This window comes from Anomaloglossus baeobatrachus, chromosome 8 (genome assembly GCF_048569485.1).
Source record: "Anomaloglossus baeobatrachus isolate aAnoBae1 chromosome 8, aAnoBae1.hap1, whole genome shotgun sequence".
NCBI classification, from domain to species: Eukaryota; Metazoa; Chordata; class Amphibia; order Anura; family Aromobatidae; genus Anomaloglossus; species Anomaloglossus baeobatrachus.
The window spans coordinates 74,864,021-74,884,568 of NC_134360.1; the positions used below are offsets into that span (position 1 = coordinate 74,864,021).

Below are 20,548 nucleotides of genomic sequence, written 5' to 3' on the forward strand. Positions count from 1 at the left end.
GTTTCTCCTGCTGAGAAGTCGCCTCCTCTACAGGTGGCGGTGGGGGAGAGCTATCTAACACCTGGTTGATGGACGAGAAGATCATTTACTATGGCGTCCCCGTCAGGTGTATTAAGATTGAGGGCAACGTCAGTGTCAGAGCCCTGAGCTGCGACGTCCGCCTCGTCCTCCAGAGAGTCCTCACGCTGGGAACCTGAGCAGCGTGAAGAAGTCGGGGAAGATTCCCAGCGTGCCCGCTTAGCCGGTCTGGGACTGTGGTCCGGGCCGGAGTCCTCCCCATGAGACCTAAGGCCCCCCCTGGGAACGTGCTGCGGCGCGGGCAGAGAGGGGCCTGGGGGTTAAGATCCAACAGGGCCCGGGGCCCGTGTAGGGACTGGTCTGGACTGCAAAGCTTCAAGCAGCTTGACAGACCATTTGTCCATGGACTGAGCCATGGATTGTGAGAGTGACTCAGAGTTTTTCAGCAAAAGCTGCAAACTCTGTCCCTGCCGCCTGGACAGGTGGAGCAACGGATTCTACCTGAGCCGAGGGGCCCACTAGTGACCGAGGCTCCGGTTGTGGAAGCAAAACAGGGGTTGAGCATTGCTCACAGTGAGGGTAGGTGGAACCTGCAGGTAACTTAGCCGCACAAGAGGTACAGGTCGCAAAATAACCCTGTGCCTTGGCACCCTTGCTCCTTGTGGACGACATGCTGTTGTCTCCTAGGAGAGTGATCACTGAGGGTATATGGGAAGGGTATACAGCCTGACCGAACAGAAATATATAAATATATATAGTATCTATTCCGGCACCCTAAGGGGACCAGCACCGGGTGACCGGTGTGGCTTACCGACCGCTAAAAAGCGGAGTGTGTGTCCTCCAGATTCCCTGCCTTAAGTCTCCCAGCGTTGCAGAGCTCTTTCCAGGAAATCCTCCACAGGCAGAATGCCAAAGAAATGGCTGCCGGAGCTCTCAGGGGAGGAGAGAAGCCGTGGGCGGCGTTAGAAAAGTGCGGGAATCTGGAGTCCCCACAGTGATCAGTGAGGGGGGGGGGAGGAACATACAGGATGCCCTGGCCCTCACAGCCGACGTCAGGTCGGCAGTCCCGCCCTTATCCCTGATAGACAGGCCCGGGGGCGGGAGTTTTGCTACTAGGCCGCAATTGAAGCCGGGGACTAAATTTAATACCGCGGCCGACAAACAGGCGCGGTCGGCGCGGAAGTCCGCCGGCCGTCACAAATAAGCAGCTGCTGCAGCATCCGGGATGTAGGCGCTCCATGCACATCCCCCATGGGGGTACAGAGTACCTTAGTGATTCAGGGCCCGGTCCCTGAGGATACACAAACTCCTGTCCGACAGATTCCCCCAGGGGCTGCGGAGGGAGCACGGTCCCAGTGACTGGATGACCGCTCAGGATCCCACTTCTCCCAGAGCCGCTAAGGGATGGTGAAGGAGACGGCATGAGGCTCCTGCCTTTGTACCCACAATGGGTACCTCAACCTTAACAGCACCGCCGACATAGTGGGGTGAGAAGGGAACATGCCGGGAGCCCCGTGGGGGCCCACTTTTCTTCCAAAAGTAAATATAACTAAAATGAGAAGCTGAGTGGATGTGTGCCTCCTTCCACACAAAGCATAAAACTGAGGAGCCAGTGATGCACGGGAGGGTGTATAGGCAGAGGGGAGAGGTTACACTTTTTAAAGTGTAATACTTTGTGTGGCCTCCGGAGGCAGAAGCTATACACCCAATTGTCTGGGTCTCCCAATGGAGCGACAAAGAAAAAAACATTTCTTCTTTTTCTTAAATTTAGTCCCAGTATAGGGCTTAAACTTTCAGACATTTGATCACTCTACTAATACATTTGCACTGCAGGGTATTAGACCTGTCAGTCCTGCATGACTGGAAGAATGTTAGGCCCTGCTTATTGCAGGATCTTACAGGCCATTACTCGGCCTATATTCATCATGGCTACCAACAGCACCAGTACTGATGGGGGTAAATAGAAGCACACTCTCTCAAACATGCATCTAGATGCCGTAGTCCATACCGACACCAGCATCTAAGGGATGAAGCAGCCATGATTGGTGCTAACCGCTGATGATTTTGCTGGCTCTGCTTGTGAAGCAGCAAAACCATTGCATCATTCATATATGACAAATGTCAGGAAGTGGTTGCTCAAAACACTTTATCGTTCATTGACTGTCTTTAGCATTTATACAAAGCAATTATCATTAAGGTGCTTTCCAATTTCAAAAGGTAAATCATGACTGTGTGATGAGCACACTGTAATGATTCCTGTTTTTCTGCAACCAGTCTCATCTGGCTTTTCTCAATAGAAGAAAATTGAGAAAAGCCATATGAGGCTATTAGGGATGGGAACACAGGTATCAAAATCGCATACAGTATACATTCACATGACTGCCCCTCGCACAGAAATCGTGACACTGTGCGATGAACACACTGTCAAATCAATAGTGTGCAATCACACAGAATAGTTGCATGCAGGCTTTTAGACAGGACAAACGCCTTTAAGACCCCCACCACTACTGTGATCCCACTTCAACCTCCACTAATGCTACAAGACAAGCACAAAAAAAGGACAATATATTTCATACCTCAGAGATGAGAGCACTGAACTCATGTTATAGCCTTCTAAGATTTCCTGAACATGGTCACAACCTTCTTCTCCCAGGTTATTCCCTGTAACGCAAGAATATTAAGTTAACATCATCCCTATGGGAAAAAACAGTCAAAATGTTTAAACGAGCAATTCTGCCATTTAATATAAATATTAAAGTTTAAAGAGTTGTACAAGATCGCATAAGTTTAAGGGTGGGGGGGGGGGGGGGGGGTGTGAAAGCCAACATGAAATAAGAATATAAGCCTTATGAGGTTTAAATGGAATTTGTCGGTAGGATCAACCGTCCTAAGCCATCTATATGGGCATGTAGGTCATAGGAGGTTGAATGAGATGATACCTTGATATCTGTGATCCGATGTCTTGTTACAGAGAAACCCATGTTTTTCTTATATGCAAATGAGATCTTAACATCTATGGGCCGGACATAGATCTCCCTGAGAATCTGCCTCCAGAGTATTTTAAATGAAAGGGGGCATTACCAGTGTGAGACATGTAATGACTGACAGAGCTTACACAGCAAAAGTGAAAGTTCCCTCATTACAAAAAAACATTTGCAGCAGTTGTCCTTTCTCATTGCTTCAGCTTCACTCTCACAGGCAGCCAGTGTGGAGAACGTGCTGTACAGCAGAGCTAACATCACTGTCAGAGGAAGCTGCAAATGTGCTTGTAATGAGACAAGATTCAACTCTGCTGTACTTTGTTAGTTCTGATTGCAGAGCAAAGCTGTGTGTGATTACAAGAGAAAAGTATCAGTCATAACATGTCAAACTGGTAACTACTCCTTTCATACGATAAAGGTTCTGGAGCAGATTCTCAGGGAGATGTGTCTCGCTCAGATCTTAATAGCAAATCTGCATACAAAACAAATGTGGACTTCTCTGGAATAAGAAATCGGATAACAAATATAAATGTATAATTTTGTTACCTTTTCTATGCATGTCCATATATACTGCTTAGGAGGGTTGATCCTACTGAAAGAGTCCATTAAACCCTCTGCAGGTCTTTGTATACAGTGCTGTGGCAGTGACACCAACACAAGACCAGTGCAGTCAATTGCTGGTCCCAGCCCCGATGCATTGGTAAATGGCACCGGACCACTGAGACTAGTGATTGGTCACATGCACATCCAGTCTCAACAGGAAGCATGGTGACTAGTAAACGCCTTGTAATCGGAGGAACAGGGGGATCAGCACATGTTGGGAGTATATTATATTAATATATATATATATATATATATACACACACACACACACACACACATATACATACATGCATACATACATACATACACACACACGATGGATGAGTGAAGGAAATGAGGGACCGCACTCCGTACCGCTGTGCAGGAATCTTTAGTTTATTAGACGGTGCAGGGTAAAAAGCAGGAGACGAGCTGTGAGCTGGCTCCCAGGTAGAGGACGACAGCTGTTTCGCCTAACTAATTAGGCTTCCACAGGTCCATATGTGGAGCTACAACGGCGCCCCCTATATAGGAGTGCTCACAGGTGCGTCGCATGCCACATAAAAACATACATAGGAGAATGTAATGTGCATATAAAACATGGAACACACCATGCCACAATACAAAACAATAAAAACAAGGTTATTACAAAACGATTATACCAAAAAAGAAGAAAGGACACCGAAGGAATACATATGCAAAATATGTCAAAGCACACACATATGGAAAACCTACAGAAAAACTGACAGATCCACGCGATCATTTAACCCCAATGCCCCCTGAGCTCCATAATTAATGATTAGTTTGACCTCAACTTGTAGTAAAAGTTGCTGAAGGTTGCCCCCCCTCGATGGGAGGACAACCTTCTGCAGGCCAGCAAAACGGAGGACATCAGGGTTACCATTATGATGCTCGCGGATGTGAGAAATCAGTCTAGGAGAACCTTTGCCTGACGTTACCGAATTGTAGTGCTCCCTGAACCTGACGTATAAACATCTGATTGTTTTGCCCATGTAAAATCTGCCACAAAGGCAGAAAAATCACATAGACAATGGATTTAGTTTTACAAGAAATAAACTGGAGGACCGAATGTGAGTGCGAACCCACCTGTAGGGATCGGCCAGTGAGATGCAGGTTACAAAATCTGCAGTTGCCACACCGGTAGTTACCCGGCGGGCAGCATCTATCGAGCCACACAGAGGGGCTGGTAAGTCTATTTCTCACTAGTTTATCCCGTAGGTTAACGCAACGTCTGAACGAGACCAAAGGATTAGCCTTGGTCATTTCAACCAAAGTAGGATCTCTTTCCAGAATGTGCCAATGCCTATACAAAGTTCTCCTAATGACATGCTCCAAGGGACCGAACCGAAAGCTAAACACAAATCTATTCAGATCATCAATCTTTCTGTCAGGGCGGCCCATGCGATTAGAACAATGGACACCAGATCTAGCCCTCTCAAAAGCAGAATCAATTAACTCCTAAGGGTAACCCCTTTGCTGAAGCCTTTCCTTTAATTCCATTGACTGCTGGAGAAAAGTCTCCTCAGAACTATTAGCCCTGAGTACCCGCAAAAATTGACTGTACGGTAAAGCAGTCTTAGTATGAAGGGGGTGTGCGCTCTGGAAATGTAAGAGTGAGTTGGATGCAGTCGGTTTCCTAAACAATCGAGTGTGAATATTACCATCCCTGATGGAAACCTCAACGTCCAAAAAATTGAGGGTAGCGCCACCAAAAGAGGAAGTGAAGGACATATTCATTGTATTCGAGTTGTTAAGAGGTGACACAAAAATCAGAGAATAAATCCTCCGTGCCATCCCATACAATGAATATGTCATCCACATACCTCAAATGAAGGGAATTTTGTTTACTTACCGTAAATTCCTTTTCTTCTAGCTCCAATTGGGAGACCCAGACAATTGGGTGTATAGCTTCTGCCTCCGGAGGCCACACAAAGTATTACACTTTAAAAAGTGTAACCCCTCCCCTCTGCCTATACACCCCCCGTGCCTCACGGGCTCCTCAGTTTTGGTGCAAAAGCAAGACGGAGGAAAAGTTATAAATTGGTTTAAAGTAAATTCAATCCGAAGAAATTTCGGAGAACTGAAACCATTCAACATGAACAACATGTGTACACAAAGAACAACAGCCCGAAGGGAACAGGGGCGGGTGCTGGGTCTCCCAATTGGAGCTAGAAGAAAAGGAATTTACGGTAAGTAAACAAAATTCCCTTCTTCTTTGTCGCTCCATTGGGAGACCCAGACAATTGGGACGTCCAAAAGCAGTCCCTGGGTGGGTAAAGTAAAACCTCGTAATAGAGCCGTAAAACGGCCCCTTCCTACAGGTGGGCAACCGCCGCCTGAAGGACTCGCCTACCTAGGCTGGCATCTGCCGAAGCATAGGTATGCACCTGATAGTGTTTCGTGAAAGTGTGCAGGCTCGACCAGGTAGCTGCCTGACACACCTGCTGAGCCGTAGCCTGGTGCCGCAAGGCCCAGGACGCACCCACGGCTCTGGTAGAATGGGCCCTCAGCCCTGAGGGAACCGGAAGCCCAGAAGATCGGTAAGCTTCGAGAATTGGTTCCTTGATCCACCGAGCCAGGGTTGATTTGGAAGCCTGTGACCCTTTACGCTGGCCAGCGACAAGGACAAAGGGTGCATCCGAGCGGCGCAGGGGCGCCGTACGAGAAATGTAGAGTCTGAGTGCTCTCACCAGATCTAACAAGTGCAAATCCCTTTCACATTGGTGAACTGGATGAGGACAAAAAGAGGGTAAGGAGATATCCTGATTAAGATGAAAGGGGGATACCACCTTAGGGAGAAATTCCGGAACCGGACGCAGAACCACCTTGTCCTGGTGAAACACCAGGAAAGGGGCTTTGCATGACAGCGCTGCTAGCTCAGACACTCTCCGAAGTGATGTGACTGCTACTAGGAAGGCCACTTTCTGCGAAAGGCGTGAGAGAGAAATATCCCTCATTGGCTCGAAAGGTGGTTTCTGAAGAGCCATCAGCACCCTGTTCAGATCCCAGGGTTCTAACGGCCGCTTGTAAGGAGGGACTAAGTGACAAACCCCCTGCAGGAACGTGCGTACCTGTGGAAGTCTGGCTAGGCGCTTCTGAAAGAACACAGAGAGCGCTGAGACTTGTCCCTTAAGGGAGCCGAGCGACAAACCTTTTTCCAATCCGGATTGAAGGAAGGAAAGAAAAGTGGGCAAGGCAAAAGGCCAGGGAGTAAAACCCTGATCAGAGCACCAAGACAAGAATAACCTCCACGTCCTGTGGTAGATCTTGGCGGACGTTGGTTTCCTAGCCTGTCTCATAGTGGCAATGACCTCTTGAGATAACCCTGAAGACGCTAGGATCCAGGACTCAATGGCCACACAGTCAGGTTGAGGGCCGCAGAATTCAGATGGAAAAACGGTCCTTGAGACAGCAAGTCTGGTCGGTCTGGTAGTGCCCACGGTTGGCCCACCGTGAGATGCCACAGATCCGGGTACCACGACCTCCTCGGCCAGTCTGGAGCGACGAGGATGGCGCGGCGGCAGTCGGACCTGATCTTGCGTAACACTCTGGGCAACAGTGCCAGAGGAGGAAACACATAAGGGAGTTGAAACTGCGACCAATCCTGAACTAAGGCGTCTGCCGCCAGAGCTCTGTGATCTTGAGACCGTGCCATGAATGTCGGGACCTTGTTGTTGTGCCGAGACGCCATTAGGTCGACGTCCGGCATCCCCCAGCGGCAACAGATCTCCTGAAACACGTCCGGGTGAAGGGACCATTCCCCTGCGTCCATGCCCTGGCGACTGAGAAAGTCTGCTTCCCAGTTTTCTACGCCCGGGATGTGAACTGCGTATATGGTGGAGGCTGTGGCTTCCACCCATAGCAGAATCCGCCGGACTTCCTGGAAGGCTTGCCGACTGCGTGTTCCGCCTTGGTGGTTGATGTATGCCACCGCTGTGGAGTTGTCCGACTGAATTCGGATCTGCTTGCCTTCCAGCCACGGCTGGAACGCCTTTAGGGCAAGATACACTGCCCTTATCTCCAGAACATTGATCTGAAGGGAGGACTCTGGCTGAGTCCAAGTACCCTGAGCCCTGTGGTGGAGAAAGACCGCTCCCCCACCCTGACAGGCTCGCGTCCGTCGTGACCACAGCCCAGGATGGGGGCAGGAATGATTTCCCCTTCGACAGAGAAGTGGGAAGAAGCCACCACTGAAGGGAAGCCTTGGCTGCCCGAGAAAGGGAGACGTTCCTGTCGAGGGACGTCGACTTCCTGTCCCATTTGCGGAGAATGTCCCATTGAAGTGGACGCAGATGAAACTGCGCAAAAGGAACTGCCTCCATTGCTGCTACCATCTTCCCTAGGAAGTGCATGAGGCGCCTCAAGGGGTGTGACTGGCCTTGAAGGAGAGATTGCACCCCTGTCTGTAGTGAACGCTGTTTGTCCAGCGGAAGCTTCACTATCGCTGAGAGAGTATGAAACTCCATGCCAAGATGTGTCAGTGATTGGGCCGGTGTCAGATTTGACTTTGGAAAATTGATGATCCACCCGAAACTCTGGAGAGTCTCCAGAGCAATGTTCAGGCTGTGTTGGCATGCCACTTGAGAGGGTGCCTTGACAAGCAGATCGTCTAAGTAAGGGATCACCGAGTGTCCCTGAGAGTGCAGAACTGCTACTACTGTTGCCATGACCTTGGTGAAGACCCGTGGGGCTGTCGCCAGGCCGAAAGGCAGTGCCACGAACTGAAGGTGTTCGTCCCCTATGGCGAAACGCAGGAAGCGCTGATGCTCTGGAGCAATCGGTACGTGGAGATAAGCATCTTTGATGTCGATTGATGCTAGGAAATCTCCTTGGGACATTGAGGCGATGACGGAGCGGAGCGATTCCATCCGGAACCGTCTGGTTTTTACGTGTTTGTTGAGCAGTTTTAGGTCCAGAACAGGACGGAAGGATCCGTCCTTTTTCGGCACCACGAACAAGTTGGAGTAAAAACCGTGACCCTGTTGCTGAAGAGGAACAGGGATCACCACTCCTTCTGCCTTCAGAGTGCTCACCGCCTGAAGAAGAGCATCGGCTCGCTCGGGGGGCGGAGATGTTCTGAAGAATCGAGTCGGAGGACGAGAGCTGAACTCTATCCTGTAACCGTGAGACAGAATGTCTCTCACCCAACGGTCTTTTACCTGTGGCAGCCAGGCGTCGCAAAATCGGGAAAGCCTGCCACCGACCGAGGATGCGGTGTGAGGAGGCCGAAAGTCATGAGGAGGCCGCTTTGGGAGCGGTTCCTCCGGCGGTCTTTTTAGGACGTGACTTAGACCGCCATGAATCGGAGTTCCTCTGATCCTTCTGAGGCCTTTTGGACGAGGAGAATTGAGACCTGCCCGCGGACCGAAAGGACCGAAACCTCGATTGTACCTTCCGTGGTTGAGGTCTGTTTGGTTTGGACTGGGGTAAGGATGAGTCCTTTCCCTTGGATTGTTTAATGATTTCATCCAATCGCTCACCAAACAGGCGGTCGCCAGAAAATGGCAAACCGGTTAAGAACTTTTTGGAAGCAGAGTCTGCCTTCCATTCACGTAGCCACATGGCCCTGCGGACTGCCACCGAATTGGCGGATGCTACCGCCGTACGGCTCGCAGAGTCCAGGACAGCATTAATGGCGTAGGACGCAAACGCCGACGCCTGAGAGGTTAAGGACACCACTTGCGGAGCAGACGTACGTGTGACTGCATTAATCTGCGCATGACAAGCTGAGATAGCTTGGAGTGCCCATACGGCTGCGAATGCTGGAGCAAAAGACGCGCCGATAGCTTCATAGATGGATTTCAACCAGAGCTCCATCTGTCTGTCAGTGGCATCCTTGAGTGAAGCCCCATCTTCCACTGCAACTATGGATCTAGCCGCCAGTCTGGAGACTGGAGGATCCACCTTGGGACACTGAGCCCAGCCCTTGACAACATCAGGGGGGAAGGGATAACGTGTATCCTTAAGGCGCTTGGAAAAACGCTTATCTGGACAAGCTCGGTGTTTCTGGACTGCCTCTCTGAAGTCAGAGTGATCCAGAAACGTACTCCATGTACGCTTGGGAAACCTGAAACGGAATTTCTCCTGCTGAGAAGCTGACTCCTCAATTGGAGGAGCTGGGGGAGAAATATCCAACACCTGATTGATGGTCGCTATAAGGTCATTCACTATGGCGTCACCTTCAGGCGTATCTAGGTTGAGAGCGGCCTCAGGATCAGAATCCTGATCTGCTACCTCCGCTTCATCATCCAGAGAGTCCTCCTGCTGAGACCCTGAACAGTGTGATGAAGTCGAGGGAATTTCCCAGCGAGCCCGCTTAGGCGGCCTGGGACTGCGGTCCGTGTCAGAGACCTCACCCTGGGACCTATGGGTCACCCCAGGAGCACTTTGCTGCTCCAACTGAGGGGGGCCTGGGGTCAATGATTCAACAGTGCCCGGGGCCTGAGTCACCGGTCTGGACTGTAAGGCTTCTTAGTATCTTAGCAGACCATTTATCCATACTCTCAGACAGTTTGTCAGCAAATACTGCAAACTCCGTCCCTGTCACCTGGACAGTGGTAGCAGGTGGTTCCACCTGGGCCACCAGTAGCAGAGGCTCCGGCTGAGTAAGTGCCACAGGGGCCGAGCATTGCACACAATGAGGATCGGTGGAACCTGCCGGTAGTATAGCCGCACATGAGGTACAGGTTGCAAAGTAAGCCTGTGCTTTGGCACCCTTGCTTTTTGCGGACGACATGCTGTTGTCTCCTCTGACTACAATCCAGGAGGGTATATAGCCAAAAACCAACAGTGCGACCGTACAGTGTAAATGTATAGCATATAAGTATATATATATATATATGTACACTTCGGCACTCAGTGGGGCCAGCACCACAGGTGCTGCTTACCGACCGCTCAAAGCGGTTGTGTGATCACCAGATTCCCTGCCTGGGCCTCCCAGAGCCGTGTTGTCTCTCCTCTCCAGCGTCAGAAGTGCTGACAGGAATGGCTGCCGGCGTTCTGTGGGGAGGAGGGGGCCGTGGGCGTGCCCTAGAAAGTGCGGGAATCTGATGCCCCACTGTGCTGAGTGAGGGGGGAGGAGTATACAAAGTATGCTCCAGCCCTCAGCGCTGACGTCCTGTGCAGCGTCCCGCCCTTCCCCTGACTGGCAGGCCTGGGGGCGGGAATATGCGATACTAGGCCGCAAAAGCCGGGGACTAAAGTTATAAGCGCGGCCGGCAAATAAGCGCGGTCGGCGCGGTAGTCCCCGGCGCACTAACACACCCAGCAGTGCTGCAGTGTGTATGGCACAAGCGCTCCATGCGCGGTCCCTTAAGGGGACACAGAGTACCTCACAGTAGCAGGGCCTTGTCCCTGACGATACCCGGCTCCTGTCCAGCAGATTCCCCAGGGGCTGCGGAGGGAGCACGGTCCCAGTGCCTGGAGACCGATTAGGATCCCACTTCACCCAGAGCCCATTAAGGGATGGGGAAGGAAAACAGCATGTGGCTCCTGCCTATGTACCCGCAATGGGTACCTCAACCTTAACAGCACCGCCGACCAGAGTGGGGTGAGAAGGGAGCATGCTGGGGGCCCTGTTATGGGCCCTCTTTTCTTCCATCCGACCTAGTCAGCAGCTGCTGCTGACTAAGATGTGGAGCTATGCGTGGATGTCTGCCTCCTTCGCACAAAGCATAAAAACTGAGGAGCCCGTGAGGCACGGGGGGTGTATAGGCAGAAGGGGAGGGGCTTTACACTTTTAAGTGTAATACTTTGTGTGGCCTCCGGAGGCAGAAGCTATACACCCAATTGTCTGGGTCTCCCAATGGAGCGACAAAGAAAGTGGCGAATATACCTCAAAAAGGGGTTGGTATCGGAAAACACATACTTGCTCTCGAAAGATCCCAAAAATATATTGGCCATGGCACAAGAGACAGGGGTACCCATAGCGGTACCCCCGCACTGCAAGTACCAACGGTCCAAAAAAGTAAATGCGTTCCTAGAAAGAACAAAATCAAGGGACTCATCCACAAAATTGCAATAACGAGCACCCTTCCCACTCTGTGCCACCATTTCCTTCACAGCTTGAACCCCCAAACGCTGGGGAATGCGGGTATAAAGGCTCTCCACGTCAATTGATGTTAGTTGGAAGCCTTGCTGCCATGTTATACCTTTAAGTAGTGCCAGAAAGTCACCAGTGTCCTGGACATAAGAGGGGATATGACTAAGAATGGGTCTTAGCAGCCAGTACAAATAGTGTGATAAAGGCTCCGTTAAAGAGCCGATACCAGCCACTATAGGACGGCCTGGGGGATTGTCTCTACTCTTATGGACTTTGGGTATACAATACCAGCAAGGCTTCGTAGGGTAAGGAGGGATCAATTTGTCCGCCTGCATCTGCGAGAGAACACCTAGACCAACGAACTTGTTCAAGAGCCGCACCAAAGACTTCTTGAATTCCTGAATGGGGTTGCTAGGCAACGGGGTATAGGTGGCTTTGTCACATAACTGGCGGAGGCACTCTTGGACATACTGTTGCTGTGTCAGGAGGACAATGTTGCCCCCCTTATCCGCCTCGCGGAACACAGTGTCCTCCCAACCCCGCATAATGTGAATGGCAGTCAATTCGCCCTGACTCAGATTCTGAGTGGGGTTAGTATAGATCAATGCCTCAATGTCTTTAAGGACAGTATCCTGATACAAGTCCACCAAATTACCCGGTACAGTGGGGGGATAAAAAAAAAAAAAAAAAAAAAAAAAAAAAAAATCGGATTTAATCCCTTTAGTGAACCATCGAGGGGGGGCAACCTTCAGCAACTTTTACTACAAGTTGAGGCCAAACTAATCATTAATTATGGAGCTCAGGGGGCATTGGGGTTAAATGATCGCGTGGATCTGTCAGTTTTTCTGTAGGTCCTCCATATGTGTGTGCTTTGACATATTTTGCATATGCATTCCTTCGGTGTCCTTTCTTCTTTTTTGGTATAATCGTTTTGTAATAACCTTGTTTTTATTGTTTTGTATTGTGGCATGGTGTGTTCCATGTTTTATATGCACATTACATTCTCCTATGTATGTTTTTATGTGGCATGCGACGCACCTATGAGCACTCCTATATAGGGGGCGCCGTTGTAGCTCCACATATGGACCTGTGGAAGCCTAATTAGTTAGGCGAAACAGCTGTCGTCCTCTACCTGGGAGCCAGCTCACAGCTAGTCTCCTGCTTTTTACCCTGCACCGTCTAATAAACTAAAGATTCCTGCACAGCGGTACGGAGTGCGGTCCCTCATTTCCTTCACTCATCCATCGGTACCTGGACTTTTCTTCTGGACAAGCACCCCCGCTCAGGATACGGTAATTCCCAGCCCTCGACGAGCACACATGCGTTATCGCTGAGTGACATACAGTGGTGCAGCACCCTTCCTATCTTGCTGGATTACACACATACACACACATACATACACACTAGCTGTACTACCCGGCTTCGCCCGGATTAATAACTGCTGTTAACAAAATAGAATGTATTAACAAAAATGTATTCTGCACACAAAAACCACAAAACAAATAGATAGACATGTAATTATTAAAAGGCAAAAACTAAGCTAACAGAAGCATTTCACAACATATATTTCAACACCACAGATATTCCACACAGATTTAACTAAATTGGACAAGTAATGTGCTGTCCGTCCCTTTCCAGGTCCGTCCCTTTCCAGGTCCGTCCCTTTCCAGGTCCGTCCCTTTCCAGGTCCGTCCCTTTCCAGGTCCGTCTCCCCACTAACATCTTATCACCTCACATATAAACTTCTTATACTAGGAATGTCTTGTTCCTATAGCAACCAATCACAGCTCCTACTAATAATCTGTAGTTCCAGGCTCCATTTACTTTAATGGAGCCATGTTTTTTTTGGAGAGCAACTGTAAAGCGCGGGGTTAAATTTTCCTGTCAAAACATAGTCTACGACGCTCCCTGGGTCACATGTGGTGTCTGTGCAAAATTTTGTGATTGTAAATGCGACGGTGTGGATACACTTTTCGTTTCACTTTTTCTCCATTATGTAGATAGGGGCAAAACTGATTGGTAAATTGGAACGTGCGGGCTCTCTCTCTTTCACAACCCGCAACGGATCCGCCAGACCCAGATTATTAGCAATCCGCTCAACTCTACATATGACGCTCTCGGGGTCAAGACGTGTGTGAGTGCAACATTTTGTGGCTGTAGCTGCTACGGTGCAGATGCCAATCCCATACATACAGCTTTATATTAGATATATAAAAAAATGCAAAAAAAAAAAAACAACAAAACAAACAGGGGGGTTACCATTCTCCAACAGCAATAGAGAAAAAAAATACATATAAATGAAAATAAGATGAGACTTTGTAAATTCAAATAAATGATTGTAAACCGTTTCCATTGACGACCAAGCTTACCATTTATATCAAACTTCTCAAGCTCAGATTTATCTTCTATAGCTTCAGCCAAACTAATTGCTGCCTCACTTTTTATTTCACAGAAGGAAAGGTTTAGCTCCTAGCATGAAGGGAAAAAAAAACAAAAGTAAATTAACTCAGAGACAATTAAAAGCAGCAATATTTTCTTCCCTAGCATAGACTTATTAAAGAAGAATATAATGGATTACTGCTCATTTTAAAAGGGAACCTGTCACCAGATTTGCCCCCTATAAGCTGCGCCCACCACCAGTGAGCCTTTATATATAGCATACTAGAATACTGTATATAAGAGCCCGAGTCGCTCTGTATAACATAAAAAACATCTTTTATTATACTCACCTGTGAGGCGGTCCAGTGCGATGGGTGTCGCTAGTCTTGGTCAGGCGCCTCCTCTTCTACTGTGATTGCCATTCTTCTTGCTCCGTGTGGATGAAGCGTCCTACATCATCCACACAGTGTCCTCCATTGCACTCCTGCACATGCGCACCTCTCTGCCCTGCTGAGGGCAGATTAAAGTATTGTAGTGCACATGTGCGGGCGAACTTTGACCTTACCCTGCGCATTACAGTACTTTGCGCTGCCTTCAGCAAGGTAAAGAGAAGTGCGTGTGCACAGGAGCACAACGGACGCCTCTGTGTGGATGACGTGGGACAAGTCATTCATACGGAGCGGGGAAGCAGGAGGGTGATGGAAGAGAGGGGTGCCGGACAGAGAGCAGTGAGACCCATTAGACCGGACTGCCCCACAGGCCAGTATAATAAAAGCTAATTTTTAGGTTTTACAGAGCAGCCTTGGCACTTATATACAGTACTCTAGAATGCTGTATATAAGGGGTCACTGGTGGTGCCTCCAGCTTATAGGAAACAAATCTGGTGACAGGTTCCTTTAAGTTGTTGAGCAATGTCTGCAGTCTTGATTCCGCTCCTCTGATACGGCTTCCCAAATGCAGACCACATCTCACATGCCAGCCTCATTACATTGCTCTTTCTCATCTACTGGCAGCAGTGATAGATCAGTGACAGAGCGGCCGTCTCAGAGCAGCCCATGTGATGCACACAGCAGTGTTAGTGTGCTCTATACGATGCAGCGTCAGCCGTCACATCTATGTCGACAAATTTATAAAACGATTAAAGAAGGGAATTTTGTTTACTTACCGTAAATTCCTTTTCTTCTAGCTCCAATTGGGAGACCCAGACAATTGGGTGTATAGGCTATGCCTCCGGAGGCCGCACAAAGTATTACACTAAAAGTGTAAAGCCCCTCCCCTTCTGCCTATACACCCCCCGTGCTCCCACGGGCTCCTCAGTTTTGGTGCAAAAGCAAGAAGGAGGAAAAAAATTATAAACTGGTTTAAAGTAAATTCAATCCGAAGGAATATCGGAGAACTGAAACCATTCAACATGAACAACATGTGTACACAAAAAAAAAAGGGGCGGGTGCTGGGTCTCCCAATTGGAGCTAGAAGAAAAGGAATTTACGGTAAGTAAACAAAATTCCCTTCTTCTTTGTCGCTCCATTGGGAGACCCAGACAATTGGGACGTCCAAAAGCAGTCCCTGGGTGGGTAAAATAATACCTCGTAATGGAGCCGTAAAACGGCCCCTTCCTACAGGTGGGCAACCGCCGCCTGAAGGACTCGTCTACCTAGGCTGGCATCCGCCGAAGCATAGGTATGCACCTGATAGTGTTTCGTGAAAGTGTGCAGGCTCGACCAGGTAGCCGCCTGACACACCTGCTGAGCCGTAGCCTGGTGCCTCAAAGCCCAGGACGCGCCCACGGCTCTGGTAGAATGGGCCTTCAGCCCTGCGGGAACCGGAAGCCCAGCAGAACGGTAAGCTTCGAGAATTGGCTCCTTGATCCACCGAGCCAGGGTTGATTTGGAAGCCTGTGACCCTTTACGCTGGCCAGCGACAAGGACAAAGAGTGCATCCGAGCGGCGCAGGGGCGCCGTACGAGAAATGTAGAGTCTGAGTGCTCTCACCAGATCTAACAAGTGCAAATCCTTTTCACATTGGTGAACTGGATGAGGACAAAAAGAGGGTAAGGAGATATCCTGATTGAGATGAAAGGGGGATACCACCTTGGGGAGAAATTCCGGAACCGGACGCAGAACCACCTTGTCCTGGTGAAACACCAGGAAAGGGGCTTTGCACGACAACGCTGCTAGCTCAGACACTCTCCGAAGAGAGGTGACTGCTACTAGGAAGACCACTTTCTGCGAAAGGCGTGAGAGAGAAATATCCCTCATTGGCTCGAATGGTGGTTTCTGAAGAGCCACCAGCACCCTGTTCAAATCCCAGGGTTCTAACGGCCGCTTGTAAGGAGGAACGATGTGACAAACCCCCTGCAGGAACGTGCGTACCTGTGGAAGTCTGGCTAGGCGCTTCTGGAAAAACACAGAGAGCGCTGAGACTTGTCCCTTAAGGGAGCCAAGCGACAAACCCTTTTCAAGTCCAGATTGAAGGAAGGACAGAAAAGTGGGCAAGGCAAAAGGCCAGGGAGAAAAACCCTGAGCAGAGCACCATGACAGGAAAATTTTCCACGTCCTGTGGTAGATCTTGGCGGACGTTGGTTTCCTAGCCTGTCTCATAGTGGCAATGACCTCTTGAGATAATCCTGAAGACGCTAGGATCAAGGACTCAATGGCCACACAGTCAGGTTGAGGGCCGCAGAATTCAGATGGAAAAACGGCCCTTGAGACAGCAAGTCTGGTCGGTCTGGTAGTGCCCACGGTTGGCCGACCGTGAGATGCCACAGATCCGGGTACCACGACCTCCTCGGCCAGTCTGGAGCGACGAGGATGACGCGGCGGCAGTCGGCCCTGATCTTGCGTAACACTCTGGGCAACAGTGCCAGCGGAGGAAACACATAAGGGAGCTGAAATTGCGACCAATCCTGAACTAAGGCGTCTGCCGCCATAGCTCTGGGATCTTGAGACCGTGCCATGAACGTCGGTACCTTGTTGTTGTGCCGGGACGCCATGAGGTCGACGTCCGGCACCCCCCAGCGGCAACAGATCTCCTGAAACACGTCCGGGTGAAGGGACCATTCCCCTGCGTCCATGCCCTGGCGACTGAGATAATCTGCTTCCCAGTTTTCCACGCCCGGGATGTGAACTGCAGAGATGGTGGAGGCCGTGGCTTCCACCCACATCAAGATCCGCCGGACTTCCTGGAAGGCTTGCCGACTGCGTGTGCCGCCTTGGTGGTTGATGTATGCCACCGCTGTGGAATTGTCCGACTGAATTCGGATCTGCTTGCCTTCCAGCCACTGCTGGAACGCTTTCAGGGCAAGGTACACTGCCCGTATTTCCAGAACATTGATCTGAAGCGAGGACTCTTGCTGGGTCCACGTACCCTGAAGCCCTGTGGTGGAGAAAAACCGCTCCCCACCCTGACAGACTCGCGTCCGTCGTGACCACCTCCCAGGATGGGGGTAGGAAGGATTTCCCCTTCGATAATGAAGTGGGAAGAAGCCACCACCGAAGGGAAGCTTTTGTCGCCTGAGAGAGAGAGACGTTCCTGTCGAGGGACGTCGGCTTCCTGTCCCATTTGCGAAGGATGTCCCATTGAAGAGGACGCAGGTGAAACTGCGCGAAAGGGACTGCCTCCATTGCTGCCACCATCTTCCCCAGGAAGTGCATGAGGCGCCTCAAGGGGTGTGCCTGACCTTGAAGGAGAGATTGTACCCCCTTCTGTAGCGACTGCTGCTTGATCAGCGGAAGCTTCACTATCGCTGAGAGGGTATGAAACTCCATGCCAAGATATGTCAGCGATTGGGCCGGTGTCAGATTTGACTTTGGAAAATTGATGATCCACCCGAAACTCTGGAGAGTCTCCAGAGTAGCGTCGAGGCTGTTTTGGCTTGCCTCTTGAGAGGGTGCCTTGATCAGGAGATCGTCCAAGTAAGGGATCACCGAGTGACCCTGAGAGTGGAGGACCGCTACTACAGTAGCCATAACCTTGGTGAAAACCCGTGGGGCTGTTGCCAGGCCGAACGGCAGTGCCACGAACTGCAGGTGTTCGTCTCCTATGGCGAAGCGCAAGAAGCGCTGGTGCTCTGGAGCAATCGGTACGTGGAGATAAGCATCTTTGATATCGATCGATGCAAGGAAATCTCCCTGGGACATTGAGGCGATGACGGAGCGGAGGGATTCCATCCGGAACCGCCTGGTCTTTACGTGTTTGTTGAGCAGTTTCAGGTCCAGGACAGGACGGAAAGACCCGTCCTTCTTTGGGACCACAAACAGGTTGGAGTAAAAACCGTGACCCTGTTGCTGAAGAGGAACAGGGACCACCACTCCTTCTGCCTTCAGAGTGCCCAGCGCCTGCAGAAGAGCCTCGGCTCGCTCGGGAGGCGGGGATGACCTGAAGAATCGAGTCGGGGGACGAGAGGTGAACTCTATCTTGTAACCGTGAGACAGAATGTCTCTCACCCAGCGGTCTTTTACCCGTGGCAGCCAGGTGTCGCAAAAGCGGGAGAGCCTGCCACCGACCGAGGATGCAGATTGCGGAGGCCGAAAGTCATGAGGAAGCCGCTTTGGTAGTGGCACCTCCTGTGGTCTTTTTTGGACGTGACTTAGACCGCCATGAATCAGAGTTCCTTTGATCTTTCTGAGGCCTTTTGGACGAGGAGAATTGGGACCTGCCCGCGCCCCGAAAGGACCGAAACCTCGACTGCCCCCTCCTCTGTTGGGGTATGTTCGGTTTGGGCTGGGGTAAGGATGTATCCTTTCCCTTGGATTGTTTGATGATTTCATCCAAACGCTCGCCAAACAATCGGTCACCAGAAATTGGCAAACTAGTTAAGCGCTTTTTGGAAGCAGAATCTGCCTTCCATTCCCGTAGCCACAAGGCCCTGCGGAGTACCACCGAATTGGCGGATGCAACCGCCGTACGGCTCGCAGAGTCCAGGACAGCATTAATAGCGTAAGACGCCATTGCTGACGTCTGAGCGGTTATGGACGCCACCTGCGGCGCGGAAGTGCGTGTGGCTGCATCAATTTGCGCTTGACCTGCTGATATAGCTTGTAGCGCCCATACGGCTGCGAATGCTGGGGCAAAAGAAGCGCCGATAGCTTCATAGATGGATTTCAACCAGAGCTCCATCTGCCTGTCAGTGGCATCTTTGAGTGAAGCCCCATCTTCAACTGCAAGTATGGATCTAGCCGCCAGTCTGGAGATTGGAGGATCCACCTTGGGACACTGAGTCCAACCTTTGACCACGTCAGGGGGAAAGGGATAACGTGTATCCTTAAGGCGCTTAGAAAAACGCTTATCTGGACAATCATGGTGATTCTGGACTGCCTCTCTGAAATCAGAGTGGTCCAGAAACATACTCTGTGTACGCTTGGGAAACCTGAAACGGAATTTCTCCTGCTGAGAAGCTGACTCCTCCACCGGAGGAGCTGAGGGAGAAATATCCAACATTTTATTGATGGACGCAATAAGATCGTTCACTATTGCGTCCCCGTCCGGAGTATCAAGATTGAGAGCGGCCTCAGGATCAGAATCCTGATCAGCTACCTCCGCGTCATCAACCAGAGATTCCCCTCGCTGAGACCCTGAACAACATGATGATGTCGAGGGAATTTCCAAGCGAGCTCGCTTAATCGGTCTGGGGCTGGGGTCCGTGTCAGAGCCCCCAGCCTGGGATCTATGAGATACCCCGGGGGGACATTGTTGGTCCAACTGAGGGGGGCCAGGGAACAATGACTCAACAGAGTCCCTGTGCTGAGATACCGGTCTGGACTGCAAGGCTTCTAGTATCTTAGCCATAGTTTCCGAGAGTTTATCTGTAAAGACTGCAAACTCTGTCCCTGTCACCTGGAGAGTGTCAGCAGGTGGCTCCCCCTGGGCCCCTCTTAGCAGAGGCTCCGGCTGAGCAAGTGCAGTAGGGGCCGAGCAGTGCACACAATGAGGGTCAGTGGAACCTGCCGGTAGCGGCGTCGTACATGCGGCGCAGGCAGCATAGTAAGCCTGTGTTTTGGCACCCCTGCCTTTTGTGGGCGCCATGCTATTGTCTTCCCTGAGCAACACAATAGAGTATATAGCCAGAAAACAACTGTGCACTATACAGTGTAAAGTATATACCATAAACATATAATTACACCTCTGCACAATGGGGCTAGCACCACAGGTGCTGCTTACCACCCGCTTAAAGCGGTTGTGAGGCCACCAGAATCCCTGCCTGGGTCTCCCAGAATTTGTCCCCCTCTGCAGCGTCCGAGGAGCTGACAGGAATGGCTGCCGGCGTCCTGAGGAGAGGAGGGAGCCGTGGGCGTGACCCAGAAAGTGCGGGAACTGGTGCCCCACAGTGCACAGTGGGGGGGGGTGGAGTATGCAAAGCATTCTCCAGCCCTCATTGCTGCTCGTCTGTACAGCGTCCCGCCCTTCCCCTGCTTGTCAGGGCTGTGGGCGGGAGGAAGAAAGACTAGGCCGCAAAAGCCGGGGACTCGAGTAATAAGCGTGGCCGCCGTAAAAGCGCGGCCGCGCGGAAGTCCCCGGCGCACTACAA

The 20,548-nt window shown here is 50.7% G+C and overlaps 1 protein-coding gene across 1 annotated transcript in view; it reads right to left on the minus strand.

The window, feature by feature from the left end:
- RANGAP1 (Ran GTPase activating protein 1) overlaps window positions 1-20,548 on the minus strand; it is a 125,574-nt gene that overhangs the window by 51,623 nt on the left and 53,403 nt on the right. The window contains exons 9-10 of the mRNA XM_075321797.1: window positions 14,013-14,112; window positions 2,595-2,679 (exon numbers count right to left, since the gene is read on the minus strand). Of these exons, the coding sequence (XP_075177912.1) occupies window positions 2,595-2,679; window positions 14,013-14,112 (185 nt within the window). The remainder of the gene's footprint in view (window positions 1-2,594; window positions 2,680-14,012; window positions 14,113-20,548) is intronic.